Source organism: Leucoraja erinacea, chromosome 15, assembly GCF_028641065.1.
Source record: "Leucoraja erinacea ecotype New England chromosome 15, Leri_hhj_1, whole genome shotgun sequence".
NCBI lineage: Eukaryota > Metazoa > Chordata > Chondrichthyes > Rajiformes > Rajidae > Leucoraja > Leucoraja erinaceus.
Window position 1 is genome coordinate 19,685,509 of NC_073391.1, and position 22,462 is coordinate 19,707,970.

The 22,462-nt window shown below is 44.0% G+C and overlaps 1 protein-coding gene across 2 annotated transcripts in view; it reads left to right on the top strand.

The window, feature by feature from the left end:
- The window catches only part of plpp4 (phospholipid phosphatase 4), a 265,024-nt gene that overhangs the window by 88,463 nt on the left and 154,099 nt on the right, over window positions 1–22,462 (top strand). For both annotated transcript variants that reach the window (XM_055646828.1, XM_055646827.1), the window contains exon 2: window positions 11,755–11,863. In XM_055646828.1, coding sequence (XP_055502803.1) covers window positions 11,755–11,863 — 109 coding nt within the window. The remainder of the gene's footprint in view (window positions 1–11,754; window positions 11,864–22,462) is intronic.

Genomic DNA, 22,462 nt, shown 5'->3' on the forward strand with positions numbered 1-22,462 from the left:
CCTTAGAAAAAATCCATCGATCAGCAGATGCAGATGGCACAGAGGACTGTAACCAAGTGAAGCCCTGAATATCACCCTTAACCCACACAACTAGCTGTCCTTTATTACATATCAGCTGGATATCACCGTATTTGGAATTCACAGCCAAGTTGGTATTTATTGTCCACCCTGTCTGCCCTCATTCTGGGCGGCTTGGTTTGCCATTTTAGAAGGAAGTTAAAAGTTTAGGGGCGGCACTGTGGCACAGCAGTAGAGGTCCTGCCTTACAGCAACAGAGACCTGGGTTCGATCCCGACTATGGGAGCTGTCTCTATGGAGTTTGTACATTCTCCCAATGGCCACGGGGGTTTTCCCAGGGTGCCTCAGTTTCCTCCCATACTCCAAAAATGTACAGGTTTACAGGTTAATTGCCCTCGATAAAAATGTGTCCCTAGTGTATAAGATAGTGCTAGTGTATGGGGATTGTTGGTCGGTTGATGGGCTGAAGGGCCTGTTTCCGTGCTGTATTTCTAAACTAAAGTAAACTAAACTAAACCAAACCAAATAGTGAGTCTGAAATATTGGATCCAAAATATAAGTAACTTCCCATACAGAACAGTGCAAAGTGTTCTAAATATCCCCAGCTGCAATTTAATAGCCAGATCCACAAAGGTTATTGTTCAATGTGACTTTTCTTATAATGTGACGATTAGACAGATAAAAGGCAACCAATCAAAGGTCTGAAATACTGACGCTGAACAGAAATGGAGAGCATGGATTCCTGGCAGCCAAAATTAGGGGTTTCATCTGAAAAATTGCCTGCAACTACTTTTAAGCAAGGACCTCCGAGCAGAATTCTGCTTGAAACCCTTCTTCCATTAAGTCGATCATAGAATCATACAACACAGAAACAGGTTCTTCTGCTCAACTTGCCCATGCCGACCAAGATGTCCCAAGTACATTTGTCTCACCAACTTGCATTTGGTCCATATCCCTTTAAATGTTTCCTATCCATCAAGGTGTTGTTCCTGGAATTCCCTGTAAATGTTACTCCCTGCAGGTACAGGCAGTTTATGAAGATAAACGCATGCAGATAATCTTGTGCAAGGGATTATCTATTATTATATTACTAAAACTCTGTTCTTGACCGGTTTCGGCTTTCTGTGCTGCGGTTTCCGAGAGTACGCCGCCACCTATGGCCGTCATTTTTGGCCACCTCGCTCAGAGCCCCCCTCCGCCGTGTGTGTGCCGAGGATTTTTCCCGTCGATGAAAATTGACAGAGATATTAATGTTTTTACAACATTCCCCATTCTCTCTGCTGCCCCTGCTGGAGGGAGGGGGAGCGACTATAAAACCAGGAAGTGGTGTGCCTCAATCAGTCTCTGCAAGTGGTGTGCCTCAATCAGTCTCTGCAAGTGGTGTGCCTCAATCAGAGCTTTGAATGACACTGACAAATGTCTACAGCACTGTGAGTACCCTTAATTTGGTTTGAAAATGAAAATATGGTTAGAGGTAAAAAAGCACTGCCTGCAAATAGTTGTTTGGGGTTGGGGTTGGGTTTGGGTTGAAGTAAAAAGGCACTCCCTCCCCCCCCCCCCCCCCCCCCCTCTCTCCCCCCCCCTCTCTCTCCCCCCCCCCCTCTCTCTCCCCCCCCCCCCCCTCCCCCCTCTCCCCCCCTCCCTCTCCCCCCCCCCCCCCTCTCCCCCCCCCCCCCCCCCCCCTCCTCTCCTCCCTTCCCCCCCCCCCTCTCTCCCCCCCTCTCTCTCTCCCCTCTCTCTCTCCCCCCCTCTCTCTCCCTTTTTCTCTCTCTCTCTCGCCCCCCTCCTCCCTCTCTCCCCCCCTCTCTCTCTCCCCCTCTCTCTCCTCTCTCTCTCTCCCCCCCTCTCTCTCCCCCCCCCCCCCCTCTCCTCCCTCTCCCCCCCCCCCCCTCTCCCTCCCCCCCCCCCTCTCTACCAGGAGTTCAAAAGTTACCTAATTATGTTTATTTCTGATAGTATTTCTGTGAAATTATTTTGTGTTGACAATGGTAACAGCATTTAGATAAATGTGTGTTGTGTTATTGTGATTCTCACCACATTTTTAAATTGTGATGAAAAATGTGCTGTCATTCATTTGAAGTCAATAATATGGTGTGAGAAAATTAGCGTTGTTATGCCACTAAGAATCAATTCAATTTATATTCCCAAACGTATGGAAAAGAAAGATAAAATGTCTGTGCAAAAATATGAGAAAATGAAGAATTTTGTTTTTATCACGACTATTCACCTTGTCACACCAGCCTTGATACAAATAAGAGTAACTATGACTGTTTAAAAAAAATCCTTGATCATGTATTGTGAAGGCTTCCCAGTCACAATTATTGTTAGGATTTTCACCTGTATTTGTTCCATTTCCCACACTTTTGATGACACCCCTGCTCCTCTCATCCAGAACAAAGATTGGGATTTTTTTTCACCTTCCAACTCTATCGGACTCTTCATTCAATGAATTATCTACCATAGTCTCTACCATTATGGAGCACACATTCCCCTCTGCCCCCCACTCTGAAGGATAATTCTCTCTCAGATACTTTAGTTTGTTCTTCCATCACCACCAACACTCACTCCCCTACTCAGGGCACTTCCCATGCAGGAGATGCCACATCTGCTCTTCCCACATCCAGGGTCCAGAACGTCAACTCTGATATCAATTAACTTGCAATCCAGGTATCAATTCACTTGCACGTCTTCCAATGCTGGTGCATTATTTATGGTGATCATAGTGGAGTTCGCTCCACATTTAAAACTGAGACCACAGATTGGGTGACCACTTTGCAGAGCACCATTTACAAGTTGCCTTCTCTTTAATTTTCCCTCACTCCTATTCTGACAGTCTTTGGTCTCACACCTTGTTCAACCGCAAGCTTGAGTAACAGCAACTCGTTTTAACAATATCAGATAACCTGCCATTCCAGTTAGTGGCAGAATCAATCAACCTTTATTGTCATCTTGCAAAGCAACAATTGTACAGTGCAAAATGAGAAAACGTTTCCCAGGAAATACCGGAGCATCGCATATAAAACTTAAACATTTTACACATAATAACAGTAAAAACAATCCAGTCCCTGATGAAACAGTATAATTAAAAGCAGGTAAAACAGCAACATTAAAATACAGTAAAAACTGTCATTAAAATGTCCAGGGCAGCTGATTTGAGTGGCCAGTGCCAGAGTTATTAAATTGCCAGTGCAAAGCCACAGAATCAGGTGGAGTGACTGTTTAGCAGCCTCACAGCCTGTGGCAGGAAGCTGTTTAGCAGTCTTGTAGTCCGGGCTTTGATGCTACGGTATCTCTTGCCTGATGGCAGGAGATCCAGGTGTATGTGGAGTGTGTGCAGTTTGTCCTTAGCTATTCTCAGAGCTTTTATCAGACAGCGGTTCTGGAACAGTTCTTGTACCGAGGGTAGGGAGACGCCAATGATCCTCTCTGCTCCCCTCACCACCCTCTGCAGAGCCTTCCTGTCTGAGCAGTTACAGTTGGAGTACCACGTGTTCATGCAGTACGTGAGTACAGACTCCACCGTGCCCCTGTAAAAAGTCCTGAGGTTGTTGGTGGGGAGTGAGGCCTGTTTGAATTTCCTCAGGTGGTACAATCGCTGATGGGCCCGTTTGACAATTCCAGTGTTGTTCCTGGACCAGGTGAGACTGTCTGTAATTTGCACTCCGAGGAACTTTATGCTCTCCACTCTCTCCACTGTGGTGCCACTGGTGTTGAGGTGTACTCATAACTCCAGCTTTTTTTCACTTCCAGTCATCTGCTCAGACAAATTAGCAGCAATGACCCCATCCAGTCAACACCAATAAAACGTGTATTATTCAAGCTCCATCCAATTATATGCCACTTCCTTTATTCCCTCCAACTTTACCCTTTTTTCTGAAGTTGAAAATATCTTTAATTTTTAACTTCTCCAACTTCTGTCAGAAGATCTTGGGCCTGAAATATCAGCTCTGCTTCTATCTCCACCAATCTCAGCCCAACTGCTATGTATTTCTAGAATTTGCTGTTTTTATTACTGCTTTATTCAGTCATTTTCACCCTTTCAAATCCCTTTGAATGCTTGTTTTTAATTGAAAGAATCTGCAATTTTTATTGCAAACCCTTTAACTGTTACATCCTGCCAAACAATTCTTCTGCCAACAGTAATTAAAAGCATACAATCCTTGTGGCAAAAAAAATCCATTTGTTTACCAATTATTTTACATTTGAGTTATTAAACAAGTGTTTGAAAACTGGTCAAATATCTCAAGGATTTGGGAGAAGGAAAATGACGCTATTTACCCACAATCAAATGCCAGCAGTTGGCAATAAAAAGCTGGCATCAAACAATTATAAATATGGAATTCAATTTATTCTATTGCTGTGGCATTTGATGAATAACCGATAGAATATTGAGTTTAACAATCCTGTCAATGGCATTAGAAGTTGCTCTGTGTCTCTTGCGTAATAATGGAGAGTGGTTGGTTGCAGAAATATATTTTTTAGAAGATTGACTGAGAGTTGTCAAAATATGGTAAATTGATCTTTCATCCATTCATTGCCACCAATAATCACTGATTATCACTTTTCAGTGTTATTTACTAACTTGAATATTTCAACTGGACACTTTCCACTTTGAATTGAGCATGAAAGGCTCATGAGTATATTTTCACTTCCGCTTCTGCAAGTTTTCCAAGTACTTTGCAACTTTTCCTGCAACATTAACTGCAGCGTAGGCCTGGCACTTTAATCAGCACAAAACTAGGCACCTTCTTCAACCTTCGGTTCTGACAAAATAGTGGAATGATTCCTTGTCCTCTTCTCTGTTGTGCAGAAATGTTATTCGGTGATATGTAAGATTTCTTCTCGGTCATATTTAACTTCATTAACAATACCAAATAGTGATTTCCTACCGGTTGGAAATGAGGAACAGGCAATATCAATTTTATTATCCACAATATGTCTTGTCGAACATTTGGTTTTGGTTTAGGGTTTTGGAAATGGCCTCTTTAGCTCATCGAGTCCACACCCTCATACATGCTCACACACCAGGGGCAATTTACAGAGGCCAATTAACCTACAAACCCACAGGTCTTTGGGAAATGGGAGGAAACCAGAGCACCTGGAGGAAACACATGCAGTCACAGGGAAAACGTGCAAACTCCACTCAGACAGCACCCGAGGTCAAGATTGAACCGGGTCGCTGGCATGTGTGGCAGCAGCTCTACCAATGTGCAACTGCACTACTGTGTCATTTATTTCTGTATTTTCAAAGATTTGCAATCAATACCTTTGTGGTATTTGCCTTTGAGAAGCACCTCAAGTCTTCCAGGAGAGAAGAGCTTCATGGGCCAGTCCCACTTACGCGACTTTTCAGCAGACACATGCAACCTTCAAGCTCAGGGGGCACTCGCCTGAAAAACCACACGCTGGAACGACCGTCAGGGCGGAACACACACACACACACACACACACACACACACACACACACACACACACACACACACACACACACACACACAAACACATCGCAAAGGCGGGGGCCAGGGAAAGCGGGGGAGCGCTGTCTGAAATTCACACGGTGCAAAGCCAAGGTGATACAGACACACACCGCGATGAACAGGAAGGTTAAAGACGGCTAGCACAGTGTACAGTAAGTCCTTTAAAAGAGCAAGGAGGGTGGGGAGAAAGAAGGATTGGAGACACTTTTAAGAAGCCAGACAACTTTTAATGCCAGAGATACACAGCTGTGAAGTTTAGCTTTGAATTAAAATGCCCGGTCAACAAAGGAGATTAACTAAAACTTCCTACAGTTACCTTGACTACCTACAATGTCATGGCGACCCCACTACCACTGCACTACGACTTCAAAAGTATCGATTTTCTCCATGGCGACCAATTTTTAAGTACGTTTAATAATTTTGCGCGACCATACTGAGGCCGCGGATAGTTACCAACCTGCGGGAAATCCTCTCGACCTTGAAGGAGACTCACCAGACACCACCTACGAACATGTGGTGACCATGTGGCGAACTTGTGGCGAGTGCAGATTCTCCTGAACTCACAAATTAAGTTGCCTAAGTGGGACAGGCCCTTTATGCACACGGGTTTAGAATTTGTTTTAATTGAAAAATAGATAGGTTGAATACAGCTTCACATTCCTTAATTTAAAAGCATGTTTCTTACTGCTGTAATTATTCCAGCTATTCAAATCATTTTAGAAATCAAAGAGGATGAAGGCTCAGAAAGATGTGCTGGCCGATATGAGTCTTAAAAATTATATATCAGGCATCAGATGGGAGAGCAGCATATCTCTAAACTGAACCTTATTTTACAAGTACACTGTTAAGGGAAAAAGATGTGGTGCCATTTTGCCTTTAGTTAAGGGAGAATACCCAAAGCGTAGTGTCACAGTGATGTCGCTAGGAAGTTATTCTTGCTTATTTTAATACAAAAAGATAATAAGATCATACGTTCATAAGTCATAGGAGCAGAATAAGGCCATTTGGTCCATCGAGTCTACTCCGCCATTCAATCATGGCTGACCTATCTATCCCTCTCAACCTCATTCTCTTGCCTTCTCCCCATAACCTTCGACTTCCTGTCTGATCATAAAGGGCCTGTCCCACCAGCATGCGATTGCATGCGTCTAGCGCAACCAAACGTGGCGGCTTGAGACGTACGGCCTCGCGGGGCCTGTCCCACTTCCAACCGCAGCGCCGTCTGGAGTTGTGCGGGGCTGGTCCCAACATCATACTCATCAATCAGCTGGGTAGGAGGCGGGCCGACTGAATTTGGACGTCGCATGGCGTCGGGCGGTTACGTCATCGTGCAATGCCACGTGCTAGGCGTACGCCATCAAGACGGTGCGTACGGCGTCGAGACGGTGCGTACGGTGTTGAGACGCTGTGTACTCCCATCGAGGCGCTGCGTACGGCCTCAATGCGGCTGCGGGCCGACAGGCCGTTGCCGCGCGGAATTTTTGGACAGTGTCAGTTTTTCGGAGCCCCACGCGATGTCGGGACCAGCCCCGCACAACTCCATACGGCTCCGGCGATCGAAGTGGGACCGGCCCCGCAAGGCCATACGGCTCAAGCGACCACGTTAGGTCGCGCTAGCCGCATGCAATCGCATGCTGGTGGGACAGGACCTTAATGCTGGAAAGCACTTAGCAGGTCAAGCAGCATAATTGAAAGAAGAACAGAGTCAATGTCTCAAGTCAAAGACCCTTCCGTGGAACTGAAAAAAGTGAGAAAATAAATGTTTTGTAAGTTGGAGTGAGGGCTGGAGTGGGGGGAACAGCAGGAATGTCTGTCATTTGATGCAAATTAAAACTTTTTTTTAAAGCACCTGTGAAAGACAGAAGAGACATGTTTAAAAATCCTATTTCATGTATTAGATTCTATTCTCACAATATTGTCTCCATTACATTGGTGACACTGAAGAGAGAGTAGGTGGTTGCTTCATTGAACACCTTCATTTAGAGTCATAGATTCATGGAAACAGGCCCTTCTGCCCAACATGTCCATGCCAACCTAAATGCCCCATCTAAGCTAGTCCCATTTACCTGCCTTGGATCAATATCCTTCTAAACCTTTCCTATCCATGTACCTCTCCAAGTGTCTTTTAAATGTTGTTATTGTATTCACCTCAACTACCTCCTCTGGCAGCTCGTTCCATACATCCACTATCCTCAGTGCAAGAAGGTTACCGATCAGATTCCTATTAAATCGTTTCCCACTTAAATTAAACATATGCCCTCTAGTTCTTGATTCCCCTTCCCTGGGAAAAGTAGGAAGGTGACTAAAACTAAACACCACACTCCATAAAGATGCTGCTGTATAGTTCAATTAACTTGCCTAATATTTTATCACAGTGGCGATTTACAGCTGCAAACAAGATTGGATCATTTTTGTATATATTTCATTCCTCTCATCCTACATCCACTGACAAACTGAGGTAGTCTGGTGGGAATGTTGTTTTACTGGCTTTCCTTATGTATGTTGAGTTAGACAGGACAATATTCAGGGTCCCCCAACTGCAGCAGAGTTAAATTATCCTCTGAATGTTCACTTTAATATTCTTTTGTGGAGCTTATACCAACATCTTGTACAACTGTAACACAATGTCCTGACTTCTTCATTCTCTTACTGAAGAATGCCAATGTGCCAAAAGCCTTTTACCACAGATCCACAAGCTTCATCCACCTGTCATTTTAATTCTTGGCCCAATTCTCACTCTGCCTTCAGCCTCATGGATTGCTCTAACAATGTCCAATGCCTGAGAGACAGCACCTCATCTTTCATGTGGGAGCACTGCAACCAATTACGCTTTATAGTTAACAACTGTCTATTCTCCTCTTGCTCCAACAATGTGTCTGTACTTTTATTCTGTTGTATTTTTCATTTTTGTTTCCAACTGCTGGTTTTAAAACAGATTGTCATCTTGACAGGTTTGCTCTGTGCCCTAACACAAATGTGTTTTCTCTAGTTCCCCCCACCTGGTCCCAACCGTTGCCATTTAGAGCATGTTTGTTTTCTCACTTTTCCACTTCTGGTGGAAGGTTCCTTGACCTGGAAGGATGCAGCTTGAGCTGCTAAGTGCTTCCAGCATTTTCCATTTTTGTTTAGATTTCCAGCATCTGTGTTTTTTTCTCCATCCAACTCATTTATGTCAAGTTTTGCATGTTTAGCGCATATACTAAAAGTGATCTGTCAAATCCATTTTCACAGTACCGGCAAAAGTCTTGGAGCGGCATTAATATGTACAAAGTAGTCACCTGCAAATGCTTCTGCTTGGTAGATGACGGCAAAATAACTAAAATATGAAGAAGGGTCTCGACCTGAAACGTTACCCATTCCTTGTCTTCAGAGATGCTGCCTGTCCTACTGGGTCACCGCAGCATTTTGTGTCTATCTTTGATTTAATATGCAAAATAGTCAGGGCAACTAAGGGAAAATAAGAACATTGCAAATGTAACTTAAAGAAAACTATATTTAAATCTATACCACAAATTATTTAAGGGGACATTCACAGAATAATTTGACTCTGCTACAGATAGACAATCCTGAATATTATTCTGTTTTCATTAACTGAACGCGTGGTACAGAGCGCCAGAGACCTCGGTTCGATCCTGACTTTGGTTGCTGTCTATGTGGAGTTTGTATGTTCTTCATGTGACCACGTGGATTTTCTTCAGGTGCTCTAGTTTCCTCGCACATCCAAAAGATGTGCAGGTTTGTAGGTTAATTGGCCCCTAGTGTGTAGGATGCAAATGTGGGATAACAGAACTAGTGTACGGGTGATCGATGGTTGGTGTGGACTTGATGGGCCCAACACTTATTTCCATGCTGTATCTAAACTAACCATGCATATGGAAAACCAATCGAAAAGAAACTACCTAGGCTGGTGATCAAAATCAATGAATGTAGGATGAGAGGAATTAAATACACAAAAATTATCTTAATGATTGACAGTACTGTATTAAAGTTGAGCACACTGAATATTTCAGCATTACAACGAACATTAATACTACAGGATATCACCAATGTTTAAAGGCCCCAAGTAATACAACATAGTTTCACAATAGTCCAGCACTGACTGTGTAACTTAATTGTATTGGACTTCACAATCTAAGAAAAAAGGCACATTCATTCCCCCCCTCAGAAATCAATGTCTCTGGTCTTATTTGTGCTTCCACTTGTTATAACATCCTCTTTCCTCTGACTCCATCAATCTTTCAACATTAAACCTCTCCCACTCTTGAACCAGTCAAAGATCGTTCGTTTCATTTGTTCACTATGCCTCACTCCCATTTCTTTGCAAGACCATCAACTTCATCCAAGAAAAACATCCACAAAAACTCATTCATACCCATTGCCATAAACAGTTTAAATAAAAAAATGAACAATGGACACATTAACCCTGACGCATTGTCACTTTACACGTATCCACAACTTTTATCTTGTCTATTTTTACAGTTTTTAATCTTTATATTTGCTTTTAAGATCGATACACACTGTGTGTGCTCGCAGAAATCTGTGTTGTATGACTGCTTATCAGTACATTGTCCTGTCTGTATGTTGAGCCACGTCAAAGAAGATTTTCTGTTACGACAGACAATAAAGTTTTCTGAATCTGAATCTGAATTGCCTGCACACCAGTGAGAAATATAAAAAATCAGATTTCTCCTTGGATGAAGATCTGACTTTTCAGAGACTTGGAAGTTGCAAGATAGTGCCAGAACATGGCAACACTCTGCCTACTGTTCCAGAAGAGGATCTATGGTCATCATGTATAGTATGATTGGATTGGTAGCATACAGTGCAAGCTTTTCACTGTATTTCTGTACGCGACAATAAATAAACCATTGAGCTATTAACATTTATTTTATCTCCTTTTCCCCCTTTATCGTAAAGTGAATCATTAACTTCATTTTTCACACCGCAGCTGCTGATCGACCTGTTGAATATTTCCATGCTTCATTATTTCTGCTTCCACTTTGAAAACACCTTTAGTGATTGCAAGATTTCCAAAAGCACTGTACAGCAAATTGTGAAATTCAGTAACAAATAGCTATGTACAAAAAACAATGGTCAATTTGAGCACATCAGGTTCCCATCAACAGCACCATGATAGTGACCAGGTTTAGAGCTAGGGACACAAGGAACTGCAGATGCTGATTTACAACAAAAAAAAAGTGTTGGAGTAACTCATCAGGCATTATCTCTGGAGGATGTAGATAGGTGACATTTAGGGTTGAGACATTTATTCGGTCTGAAGAAAGATCCTGACCCGAAACGTCACCTCTTCATGTCCTCCAGAGATGCTGCCTGACCCGCCGAGTTACTCCAGCAACTGAGTTACTCCAGCACAATCTGTTTAAAGGTATTGGTTGAGAGAAGGATATTGACCAGATACCAGGAACAGAGCCATTTGATCTGTGTTTTTCCACGTGAGATGGTAGATTCAACCTTGATTTAACATTTCACTCCTGCATTGTGGCACTGATCTGTCCACATGGAATTTTCCATTGTTTGTGTCTCTGGAATGGGATACAAGCCATACCATACTACTACAAAGAATGAGTGCGCTGACAGCCAAATATCAGTGCCACTAACCAGGTCTCAGCCTCAGGGCCAAACATGCATCGTAACCATGCCCTTGGAAGTCATTTTACAGTGGGGAGCTACAGATTGCTGCCACACCCCGTTCCACTGAAAAAAATTACAAGCAAAATCTGAAAACAGAAACAAACCCCTTGACCGGTAATGATCCACCTTGATTGACAGAGCTTTTCAGAAGCTTAAAGGGCCTGTTGCACTTTGGCGTCATTTGCGCATCATTTACGCTACATCGTTTATGCGTCATGACGCACGATGGCGCGGCGCCCCAGGATTTTAGGATTCACAAAATCTTCGCGCGCCACCTGCATGACGCGCAAATGACGCCTAAACGGGACAGGCCCTTAAGGATTTGAGTGCTGCTCAAGGAGCGATGCATTCAAACTTCTTGCTGGGTTTGATATTGTTACAGTATTCTGTGCAGAAGAGAATATGGGGAAAAAAATCCATTTCAGAACACAAAAAAGAGAGTTAAACTAAGTGCCCCATCCTGACATTAGACACACCTTGTTGCTCCCCATTCAGTCTCGGGTGAAATACAATCTTAATTCTTCACATAATAGATTGGCAGTTCAGCTTTCAATTCCTGCTGGTAAAAACCTTCCAAATATAACTTTTTCTTCATTTTTTGCCACAGTTTCACAGAATTTCTGGATCCTTTCCAGCGAGTTATTCAGCCTGAAGAGATGTGGCTTTACAAGAATCCCATTGTGCAGTCAGATCACATACCCACTCGGATAATGTTTGTAAGTATAACACTTGATTTTTTAACAACTGGAGTATCACCAAGTTAGAGTGATTCATGCATGATTGTTCAGCAAGATGTCAAAATAGTTTGGCTCCTCTGAATATGATAAGGGATTACTTTTTGCACTCCTGTGGAAATATTTTCCATTGAGATTTGCAGTATTACCAATCAATGCCACTTGACAGCAGTGGAGTCAAAATTGAATGCAATAAAAAGTTCGACACAGACTTCAGAGACTGCAGAGGTAATTTCCAACTTCATATTCTGGTATCCATTATATCAAATTTCATTGAGTGCCAAAAGAAATTCTGCAGTGATAATTTAACCAGTTGGATGATTTTTTTTCCATGCTCATTATTTTTTCCTGGTGGGACAGCATTGTGGTGCAGCGGTAGCGTTTCTGCCTCACAGTGCCAGAGACCCGTGTTCAATCCTGACTACAAGTGCTTCTGTACAGAGTTTGTATGTTCTCCCTCTGACCGCATGGGCTTTCTCCTGGTGCACCGGTTTCCTCCTGCACTCCAAAGACGTACAGGTTTGTAGGTTAATTGGTTTCTGTAAAATTGTAAATTATCCCTAGTGTGGAGGATAGTGCTAGTGTGCGGGGTGATTGCAGGTCATTGTGTATTCGGTGGACCAAAGGGACAGTTTCCACGTTGTATCTCTAAAGTCTAAAGACACCATTCTAGCAGGATACAAACAGAAAATGAACCCTCGTAAATAGCAATGATACATTGTTATCACCATTTAATGAATGAGGTATCCTCAAATTTACTTTGGTCTGACTGGCTTCAGAAAGATATGTTCAGTTACAGACAGCCCTAAACAATGGACACATTTTTGAATTACAGTCTCTATTGTAATGTAATTTAAACATGGTAAGCTCTGACAAACAGCAATATAAACATGACCAGATAGATCAATGTTTTAATGTTATCCTCGAGATTATCCCAACCCCATGAGGACAGCTCTCCTGCCCTTCTTCAAAATACTGAGACAAGATTTTTAAAGTTCATCCCAGAAGACAATGAGACCTTGATTTAACATTGCATATAAAATAGCAGTGCATCATATTCTCAGCTACCTACTGAGGTGATAGCCTAGATTTGTGTGCTCAAGTCTCTGGGCACTTCCAACTGAGCAATGGCTAACACACAGAAGTAACCAACCATCCGTTAGCTTAACAAGAGCCTTCTTGTGGTGCATTATCCTGTATTTTTACATATCGTAGCTCAGTCCACTGAACTCATTGTTTCCCAGTGGTCCCTTTGTATTACAGATTGTACTGCAGCCTACCAGGCAAGATCTTTTATAATAATAACAACAGCAAGGAGATTTGATATTCCAATATATAGTAGCAATTATTCATTTCTCATAAATACCAGTTTAAAATGTGGTTTGTCTGATTGAAAAACATCATTTATTTCAGCAGTGGAAATGTAAATTTTCTTTTTCTGTTTATTCAACAATTATGCGTCATATTGTAAACCCATTTTGCCCAGAAATCTGAATAGGAATGGAACAATTGATTCAAATTTTTAAGATAAATTAAAATAAAAACTTTTCTGCTGCCATTCGCAGAAGTGATACCATGCTAACATAAAAATCAAGTTTGCTAATCTTCAGTCTTCCAGAATGACGTTCTCATTATCATCCTATTTAAGCATTAAAATGTAATTTTCTGATGTAGACACAAAGAACTGTAGATGCTGATTTGCCAAAAAAAAGATACAAAGTGCTGGAGAGGAAGGATAGTCAACATTTCGGCTTGGGGCCTTCTTGAGACTGATTGTGGTTGTGTAGGGGTGAAAACTGGAAGCAAGTAGCAGCAGCCTGGACAAAGCCTGGAGAATTATTGGTGGCTACAGGCAAGGGTGGTTGTTGAAAGGCAGATGGTCTCCCACACCCACCACCACAATTCTCTGCCTTCCAAAAACTCCACTTCACCTGCATCTACCTATCACTCACCAGGATAGCCACAAAATACTGGCATAACTCAGCAGGACAGGCAGTATCTCTGGATAGAAGAAATGGGTGATGTTTTGGGTTGAGACCCTTCTTCGGACTTCGGTGTAAACCAGCATTTGCAGTTCCTTCCTATCACTCACCAGACCTAATCGTCCTCTCTTGCAGCTTTCTCTACCCATCCCATCACAATCAGTCTGGAGAAGGGTTCTCCACAGATGCTGCTTGACTCAGCACTTTGCGACCATTTAATTTCCCTTCATTAGCCTGCTGTCTGTTCTTGTCGTCTCATTAATCTGACGCTGCACCCATCAGTTTGGTCTGAATTTTACAGTTGTTCTGGCAATGGGTTTAAATTCACTGGGATCCGTACTGAGGTTAAGTAAACTCATGTCCTATGGTTGCTTTTAACAGCTGTCAAAAATAAGAAAAGGTAATTAATTCTGTCTGAGTTTGAATTGAACAAGGGTCAAGGGAGCGGTACTGCACACTGGGCCATTTGGTTCCTGCAAGAACACGGTTTAATAAGAAAGCAATTAAATTTTAACTCCCACTGCAAATTGTGTAATCATCACTCATCTCCCAGCATCGTCAGGATGCATGGCTTGGTGCCTTTGGGAATGATCTGTATCAGATAGAAAGAAGAATCATCACTTGCTCCTCCCTCGAGGGGTTCAAACAACCAAAAGAAGAACGGGTTATGTGTGCGGAATTGAAGTCAATTAATTATGTCTGAAGTCCCCTCCTCCACTCATCACTTGTACAACAGCCTTGTGAAGCCAGATTACTGCTCAAACTTGTTTTGCAATTTCAGAAGACTTGAACATTGATTACAAACTGTGTCACTCTATGTAAATTAGTATTAATCCATAGGCAGAGGTCAAGGTTCAAAACTATTCAACATCCTCTCTTCCAATTAAGAATGCTTTATAAGCCAAGAGCAGGAGCAAGGAATGAAACTAATTGCATGTGCAGTTTTATTTGCTCAAGGGATGTGGGGTGACAAGAGAAAATGTGTTTTTATTACTCTGAGAAGCTGCTGGTAAGATGTTTCTCCAAACTACTGAAATCTTTGTAGTGCTGTGACATTGTTAAGCGGAGACCTAACTCACAGGATCATGAGCTGGATATTTGATTGTGTAGTTATGCTTGTCTATTTGTGATTAAATATAAATCTTTCCCAATAAACCTCAGTGCTACACCGCACCAGACTAGATCTCGAACTGCAATCCATCTCCAAGCCCTGTCCTAGCCTCAATCTCAGAGACTGTATCTTTCACTGATGGTTCTACTTTGGATGGTCCACAACCAAAATGGTTGTTGTTGGCACGTCACTGAAGACCATTTAATGCATCTTCACTAGCACACTGCTAATTACAGATCCATATCTGCCACTTAGCATCTCATACAGTGACCCACCTTGGACTGAACCACATGATCAGTCTGAAGAAGGGCCCCAAACTCATTCCTTTCATAGTTGCTACCTGACCCGCTGAGTTAAGGGCCTATCCCACTTGGGCGTCATTTGCACGCCATTTACATGACATCCTAAAAATTGGTTGGCGCGCTTGGCGCGTGGTGGCGTATGCAGTGACGTGCGGTATAAATCCTCACGCGCCACCTGCGTGACGTATCCCTTGCGTGCGCTGATGTACTGACGGCGTACGTTTAGCGCGTGGTGATACATGGTTACGCACGGTGATGCACAAACATTGCCTATGCTAATTTATTATGCGTCACCGTGCGTCAACATCCGTAACCATGCGCCGCCCGTACACCATCGGCGCACCATTTGTGCATCATATGAGCGCCGCACCACATGACCACCCGGGTATAAAGTGTGTGTAGTTTTGAAATTTTTTCACCATAGTATCTTTGATTTTTACTGGGACAATCCTTGCCATGGAGATCGGACTAAGTACGAATGACATCACAAATGGCTCCCAGAAGAAGCAGGGCCCTCGAGCACTTGGCGTGCGACTGTCGTACTGCCGGACGATTTTCGCATGACAGTCACCTTAAACCACGTGCAAATGACGCCCAAGCTGGACAGGCCCTTTACTCCAGCACTTTGTGTTTTGCTCAAGATTCCAGAAACTGCAGTACATTGTATATGTGTAGTACAGTGATATGCAGACAAATGGATTCCCTTTCACACTGTAATAAATCTAAGACTTCAAGTCAAACAGATATTACAGGGATAGCAGTATCCTTTAAATAATGAGTAAGTTGAGTCGAGGTTAATACCAGGTCATCAGAGATAGGAAGTCTAACCAATCTGGTACCACTGCAGGTAGCAGGTACAAGGATAGGAGAAGTATAGAGAGATATGGGCCAAACACGGGCAGGTGGGACTAGCGTAAATGGTGCATCTTGGTTGGCATGGACAAGTTGGGCCAAAGGGCCTGTTTCCGTGCTGCATGACTCCATGATTCAAATCAGAAAAATGACTTTTAATTCCATCACTAGGAGTCTCATTAAAGAGTGGTTTGCCTTCACATAAATTAACAGTGGGTACTTTAAAGACAAGGTGTTGCATCACAGACCAGTATATATTCCGGAAGTGGCGGTGCTGCCATGCAGCTTTGGTCTCTTCCTTCGGGGGGATGCAACCTTTTCATTGTCGTATCCCTGTCTCCATCTGCGCTGAGGCCTAATTGCGGAACTGGTGGCCTCCAATTGGGACCAACCTCAAGGTTCCGGAGGCAGAGCCAGGACACCATCGCAAAGCTGGCTGACTTGGGGTTGTGGTGGCTCTGCGGCGGCGGCCCGACTTCAGAGCCTCGGAGTCTTTGGCCACGGGCCCAGTGGACGACAACATCGGGAGCTCGCAGGTCCCAGGTTGGTGACCGATTCTACGGAGCTCCCACAACAATAGCTTCGACCGCTGGACTGGACGGTGGCAGCTTTGTCCGGCCGCGGAGTTTGAACCAGCCCGTTCGCGGAGCTCGGATTCGGCCGTGGTGACTTACCATCACCCGGCGGGGGTCCCAACATCGGGGGATACGTCCCTGCACAGTTTTGGGCTGTGGGTGAGTGCTGGGGAAAATGGGGGAACAGGTGTGGTGGAATATTTCATTGGGGAACAGGTTGAATTAGGAAACGGGTTGCGTTGGGGGACCAGGGCTCCCATGGGAGCTATGGGTGAGTGGTCGAATATTGCGTTGGGGGAACGGGTGATGGTGGAATATTGTGTTGGGGAACGTGTTGCGTTGGAGGACCAGGCCTCCTGTGTGACTGGGACCCAACGGGCTCCACTTAGTCTAGTATATATTAATAAAACTCTCATCTTGTTTCTGTCTGTCTGTCTGTCTGTCTATGTGATCCTGAAATTATGCCAAAATGATACACGATTGCGCTAAAATGTTTTTGCACCACCTTACTCACCATTGTCCTGTGGTGGTCTGTATCAAGTTTTGTTCAGATTGATGTTATATTTTACAAGCTATTCATACGTTTTAACTCTAGAAATTCAAGTTTAAGAAAAAAATAGCAGCTAAAATCCTTGCTTGCGCAGCTTGCAACAGAGTTGCAATCGAGGAACACTCAGTCCTTCCAGCAAGTTTTTAGCTGAACAGGAGGGTGCGGGGGCAATTGCATTTGTTTTAATCCTCGAAGCAAGAGGGGGAGGCAGTGCTGGGGAATATGTCCCTGCACAGTTGGGGGCTATAGGTGAGTGCTGGAATATCGGGAACGGGTGAGTGGTGGAATATTGCATTGGGGAACGGGTTACGTTGGGGGACCAGGCCTCCCGTGTGACAGGGACCCAACAGGTCCCAGTTGGTTTAGTGTATACTAAATATATGATATGTTGGATATCTCCATCATTTACTATTATTTCAGATCTCCAGAAAATGCAGTATATACTTCAGTTCCAGCGTTGTATTTTTCTTTGTTTTATTTCTCTCTTCTGTTCTCATTCATCACCTGCTGTTAACACTTCCTCCATACGGAACCGTTATAATCACAAGCCTTCACCTCCCCCACTCTGCTGGCAGAAATGCATTTCTACCATTCTGTTTCATTTGGGCTGCACCCAACACAGACAATCGTTTTGTTCTCTCCACCCCTCCCTCATTTCAGAAGCTCACAACACACTCAGTTTCTAACTTGCTTCGTTCTGATACAATGTCACTAAACTGAAACGTTAACATTAGACTTTAGACATTAGACTTTAGACATACAGCGTGGAAACAGAGTCCACTGAGTCCACGCTGACTAGCGATTACCCTGTACATTAGCATTATCCTACACACACACTCACGGGACCATTTACAATTTTACAGAAGCCAATTAATCTCCAAATTTGTACATCATTGGAGTGTGGGAGGAATCCGGAGCACCTGGAGAAAACCCACGCGGTCACATGGAGAATGTACAAACGTTGTACAGACAGCACCCGTAATCATGATGTAACCATGCCTCTGGCGCTGTAACAGTGACTCTATCTCTGCTCCGTCCACTCTGACTGACTTCCCTCTTCACAGAGGCTGCCACCCCTACTGAGTATTTCCAGCATTTTGAACCAGTTGCTCCAGATTTCCAACATCTGCAGTGTTTTTGCTTTTCTTTTAGTCATAAGCGGTTGGACACAGTGATGGCAACCTCGTACGTGTTGATGTCTGAGCCTGAAATTTATTTGTTATTAAATTCCCTAAGCACGTCAATGATATATTTGTATGCAATGCTGCACGGACCACATCAACCAAATCTAACCCAAAGGGCTTTAAACATGTTCCAAATTGAAATACTACTCCTTTGGGAGTTAAGCCCAACTTTTGAGATTCACAAATAATTGAACAAGAGTGTAGGCATGGACTCTTCATAAAACTGAATGTAATTTCAAAATATAAGTGCGTCTGTTAAACTGTGACAGCGGAGCAGATTTGTCTGCTGCTGCTTCGAGCTGCCTGTAGTTATTTTCATTGCAGCGACTAAATGCTACTTTCCTTCCACCGGCCACATTTATCAATTTGTCTTCCACTGCGTTGGAATCCACTTATTGTGTGCGTTCAATAAACAAACTACACAACCTCTTTATTTAAAGGTAGCAACCAATCAAACCTTGGAATCCTTAACCCACAGAGAGTAGAGAGGACCAAGGAATCTCCAACAGTTAGGCTGCCCATTAATTAAACCTTTAGATAGGGTCACAAATTTTACCTTTCCAGCCTTTCAATTTTATAATTGAAGATAATCTGGACTGATCTAAGATCTAACTTCACCTACCTGCTTTTGCCAAAAGCAAATGCATATCATAAACAATTGACAATATCAATTTATTCTTACTTCATGTTTAGGATGTGGACACTGACCAAGCTGCCATTTATTTCCTAACCCCTATTGCTCTTGAGAAGATGGTGCATTGAATTGAAGTGAAGGAGACAGCATGGAGACGGGCCGTTCAAACAGATTCCTGGGCCACGAGCAAACAGTGCATAAAAAACATGGTGGACATGGACAAGCAGACACCCAGTGTGAAGCACTTATTCATTCCAGCAAGTTGGAAGGAGAGAAGATTTATAATATAAGGATTTATAATTATAAGGTTGCCAGAACTATAGGGGAGGTTCGGCAAGCTAGTACTTTATTCCTTGGGACGCAAGAGGATGAGGGACAATCTTATAGGGACGTATAACATTATGAGGGGAATTCTTTATTTTTATTTATTTATTTATTTTTTATAATTCTATTTATTAGAAGTACATTACAATAATACAAGCCAAATATAACTTATTACATTTCTTGTACCACTTCATTTTTTAAGCTTTAAAAAGAGAAAAAAGTAAAGAAAGTGAGAAAAGAGTTGTGATTGTGTGAAAAAGTGATGAAGAAAAAAGACCCAGCACGCGAGGAGTTAGAGAAAAAAGTGAAGAAATAGACCGTAGAAAAGAAAAAAGAGAAAAAGAAACATTATGAGGGGAATTCTTTAGAAGAGACTTTTACCCAGGGTTGGCGAATCAAGAACCTGAGGACATAAGTTAAGGTGAGAGGGGAAAGATTTAATAGGAACACGAGGGGCAATTTTTTCACACAGGGGGTGGGGGGAAGGGTATATGGAATGAGCTGCCAGAGGAAGTGGTTGAGGTAGGTATAATAACAGCATTTAAAAAACATTTGGAAAGGTACATGGATAGGCGAGGTTTCAAGAGATATGGGCCAAACACAGCCAAACGAGAGCAGCTTAGATGGGGACTTGGTCAACATGGATGTGTTGGGCTGACGGGCCTGTTTCTGTGCTGTCTGACTCCAGGTCTACTTCATTACTTTCCCCACAATGCAGCACACTACATCTATCAGATAAATCACACTTCTGCATCTTGACCCCACACAAATCTTTACATGTGTACAAACTCCGCTGGATGCAACATAACTTCCTCAAACTCAACAGCGATAAGACAGAATTCCTCCTCATAGGCTCCAAATCCACACTAAGCAAAATCAATAACCCCACTCTCACCATCCACGGCACCACTGTCTCCCCATCTCCCCAGGCCCGCAACCTTGGCGTGATCTTTGATTCCACCCTCTCCCTTGAGCTTCACATCCGCCATGTCATTAAAACCTCCTTCTTTCATCTCCGCAACATCGCCAAACTCAGACCCTCTCTCACACCTCCCGCTGCTGAAAGACTCATTCATGCCTTCATCTCCTCCCGACTGGACTATTGCAACTCACTTCTCCTTGGCATCAGCTCCACCTACATCAACCGACTCCAACTGGTCCAGAACGCAGCCGCCCGACTCATCACCCACACCAAATCCTGGCATCACATCACTCCAGTCCTCAAACAACTTCACTGGCTTCCCATCTCCCACCGGATCACCTACAAAATCCTGATCCTCACCTACAAAGCCCTCCACCATCTGGCCCCCCCATATCTCACTGACCTCCTCTCCCCCTACCAACCCTCACGGTCCCTCAGATCCACATCAGCTGGTCTCCTCTCCATCCACAAGTCCAACCTCTGCAGTTTTGGGGACAGAGCCTTCTCCAGGGCAGCTCCCAGGCTCTGGAACTCCCTCCCCCAACTGATCCGCAATTCCGTGTCCCTCATCATCTTCCAGTCCCGCCTCAAGACCCATCTCTTCACCTCTGCCTATCCTTAGCCCCACGTACCGTCCCTTTTCATCTGTGCATTAATTGCCTCATACTGTGTTTTGTATTGAATTATATATTTACTTTGTGTACTAGTCATGTCTCTACTATTTATTTTATTCCCCTTACATGTTTTTCCTCTAACTGCTAAATTTTTGTAAGGTGTCCTTGAGACTCTTGAAAGGCGCCCATAAATAAAATTTATTATTATTATTATTACTATACATGTATTCAGAAACTATTACCATACAAATATTAGGTTTCTATAGCCAGGGGGGCATTTTTATGCGGTCAGACCTAGGAGCCGAAGACTCCGATATTGTGAGAATTCTCACCAGAGCTGCATCACGGATGTGCAGTCAAAGCTTGCAATCCAGACACATACTGAAACCGTACATAGACATTGATCATTTTAGATGCCATCGAAAACCCGCCTGCCACAAACATGCCCTGTAATTATAATGGCAGCCAGTGATCAGTAACCACCTTCAACTTGAGCTTACCCCTCTAACACAGTGACCACCAGGGGCACCGGGGAGATGGCAGCCCTGCCGACAGTCTGTTCGTTTTTTCTCTCTTTTTGTTATTTTTTTTTAGTGTGTTAAAAGTTTGTTTTAAAGTTTCATTGGCATGTTTTATGTGGGGGGAGGGGATCGGGGGAAACTTTTTCAAGTTCCTACCTCCCCGGAGATGTGATCAATTTTCGGATCACATTTTCCGGGCTCTGCGGCCTACCATCACAGGAGGTGGAGGCCTCTTCAACTATCCTGAGCCCCACCGTGGGGCGCGGACTTAACATCGGAGCGGATCCCTTGCCCGGGATCGCTCCCACCATGATCATCGTGGACTTACCATCTAGGGAGAGGCTAGTCGTGACCTCCAACGCCGCGGAAGGCTTGACCAGTCCCGACATGAGGTTCGATCGCCCGGCACGGGGGAGCTGACATCTCCTGATGCAGGAGCTGAACGCATCAATGCGGTGGGCCCGAACGCCGCCGGCTACGGGAGACAAGATCGTCTCGTCAACGGAGGGCTCGAGGCCCACGACCGAGGAAGAACAAAAGGAAGGACTTGAACTTTATTTCGCCTTTCACCCGCTGTGAGTCCCAAACGTACCGTCATTGCCACACCCCGCAGCTCCAGCCCCTCCCACTCTGGTCCCCCTTGTTGGCTCCTGCCCCCTCCCCCGTGATACCCCCATCTCCCCCATGGCACTTCCCCCGTCTTTTCTCCAAGCTATCTACGCCCACATGCCCACATGCCGGCCAATCTTCCGGGCCAATCCGAGGTCTGGCTCTGATGGCGCCGATAGCTGATGCTTCTCCAGGGCACGCAAGAATGGAGAGGAGCGGATACCCCGAGATCCTGGGAGGGTAGAGTGGGGTAGAAGAGCGGATAGAGGGAGAGGAGAGGAGTAGGGAGGGGAGAGGGGTTATGGAGGGAGGGAGGGAGGGAAGGAGTGACTGAGGGTAAAGGAAATGAGAGGTGAGAGGGATTGGGGCGGATTGGAGGAGAGGCAGAAGGTGATCAGGGA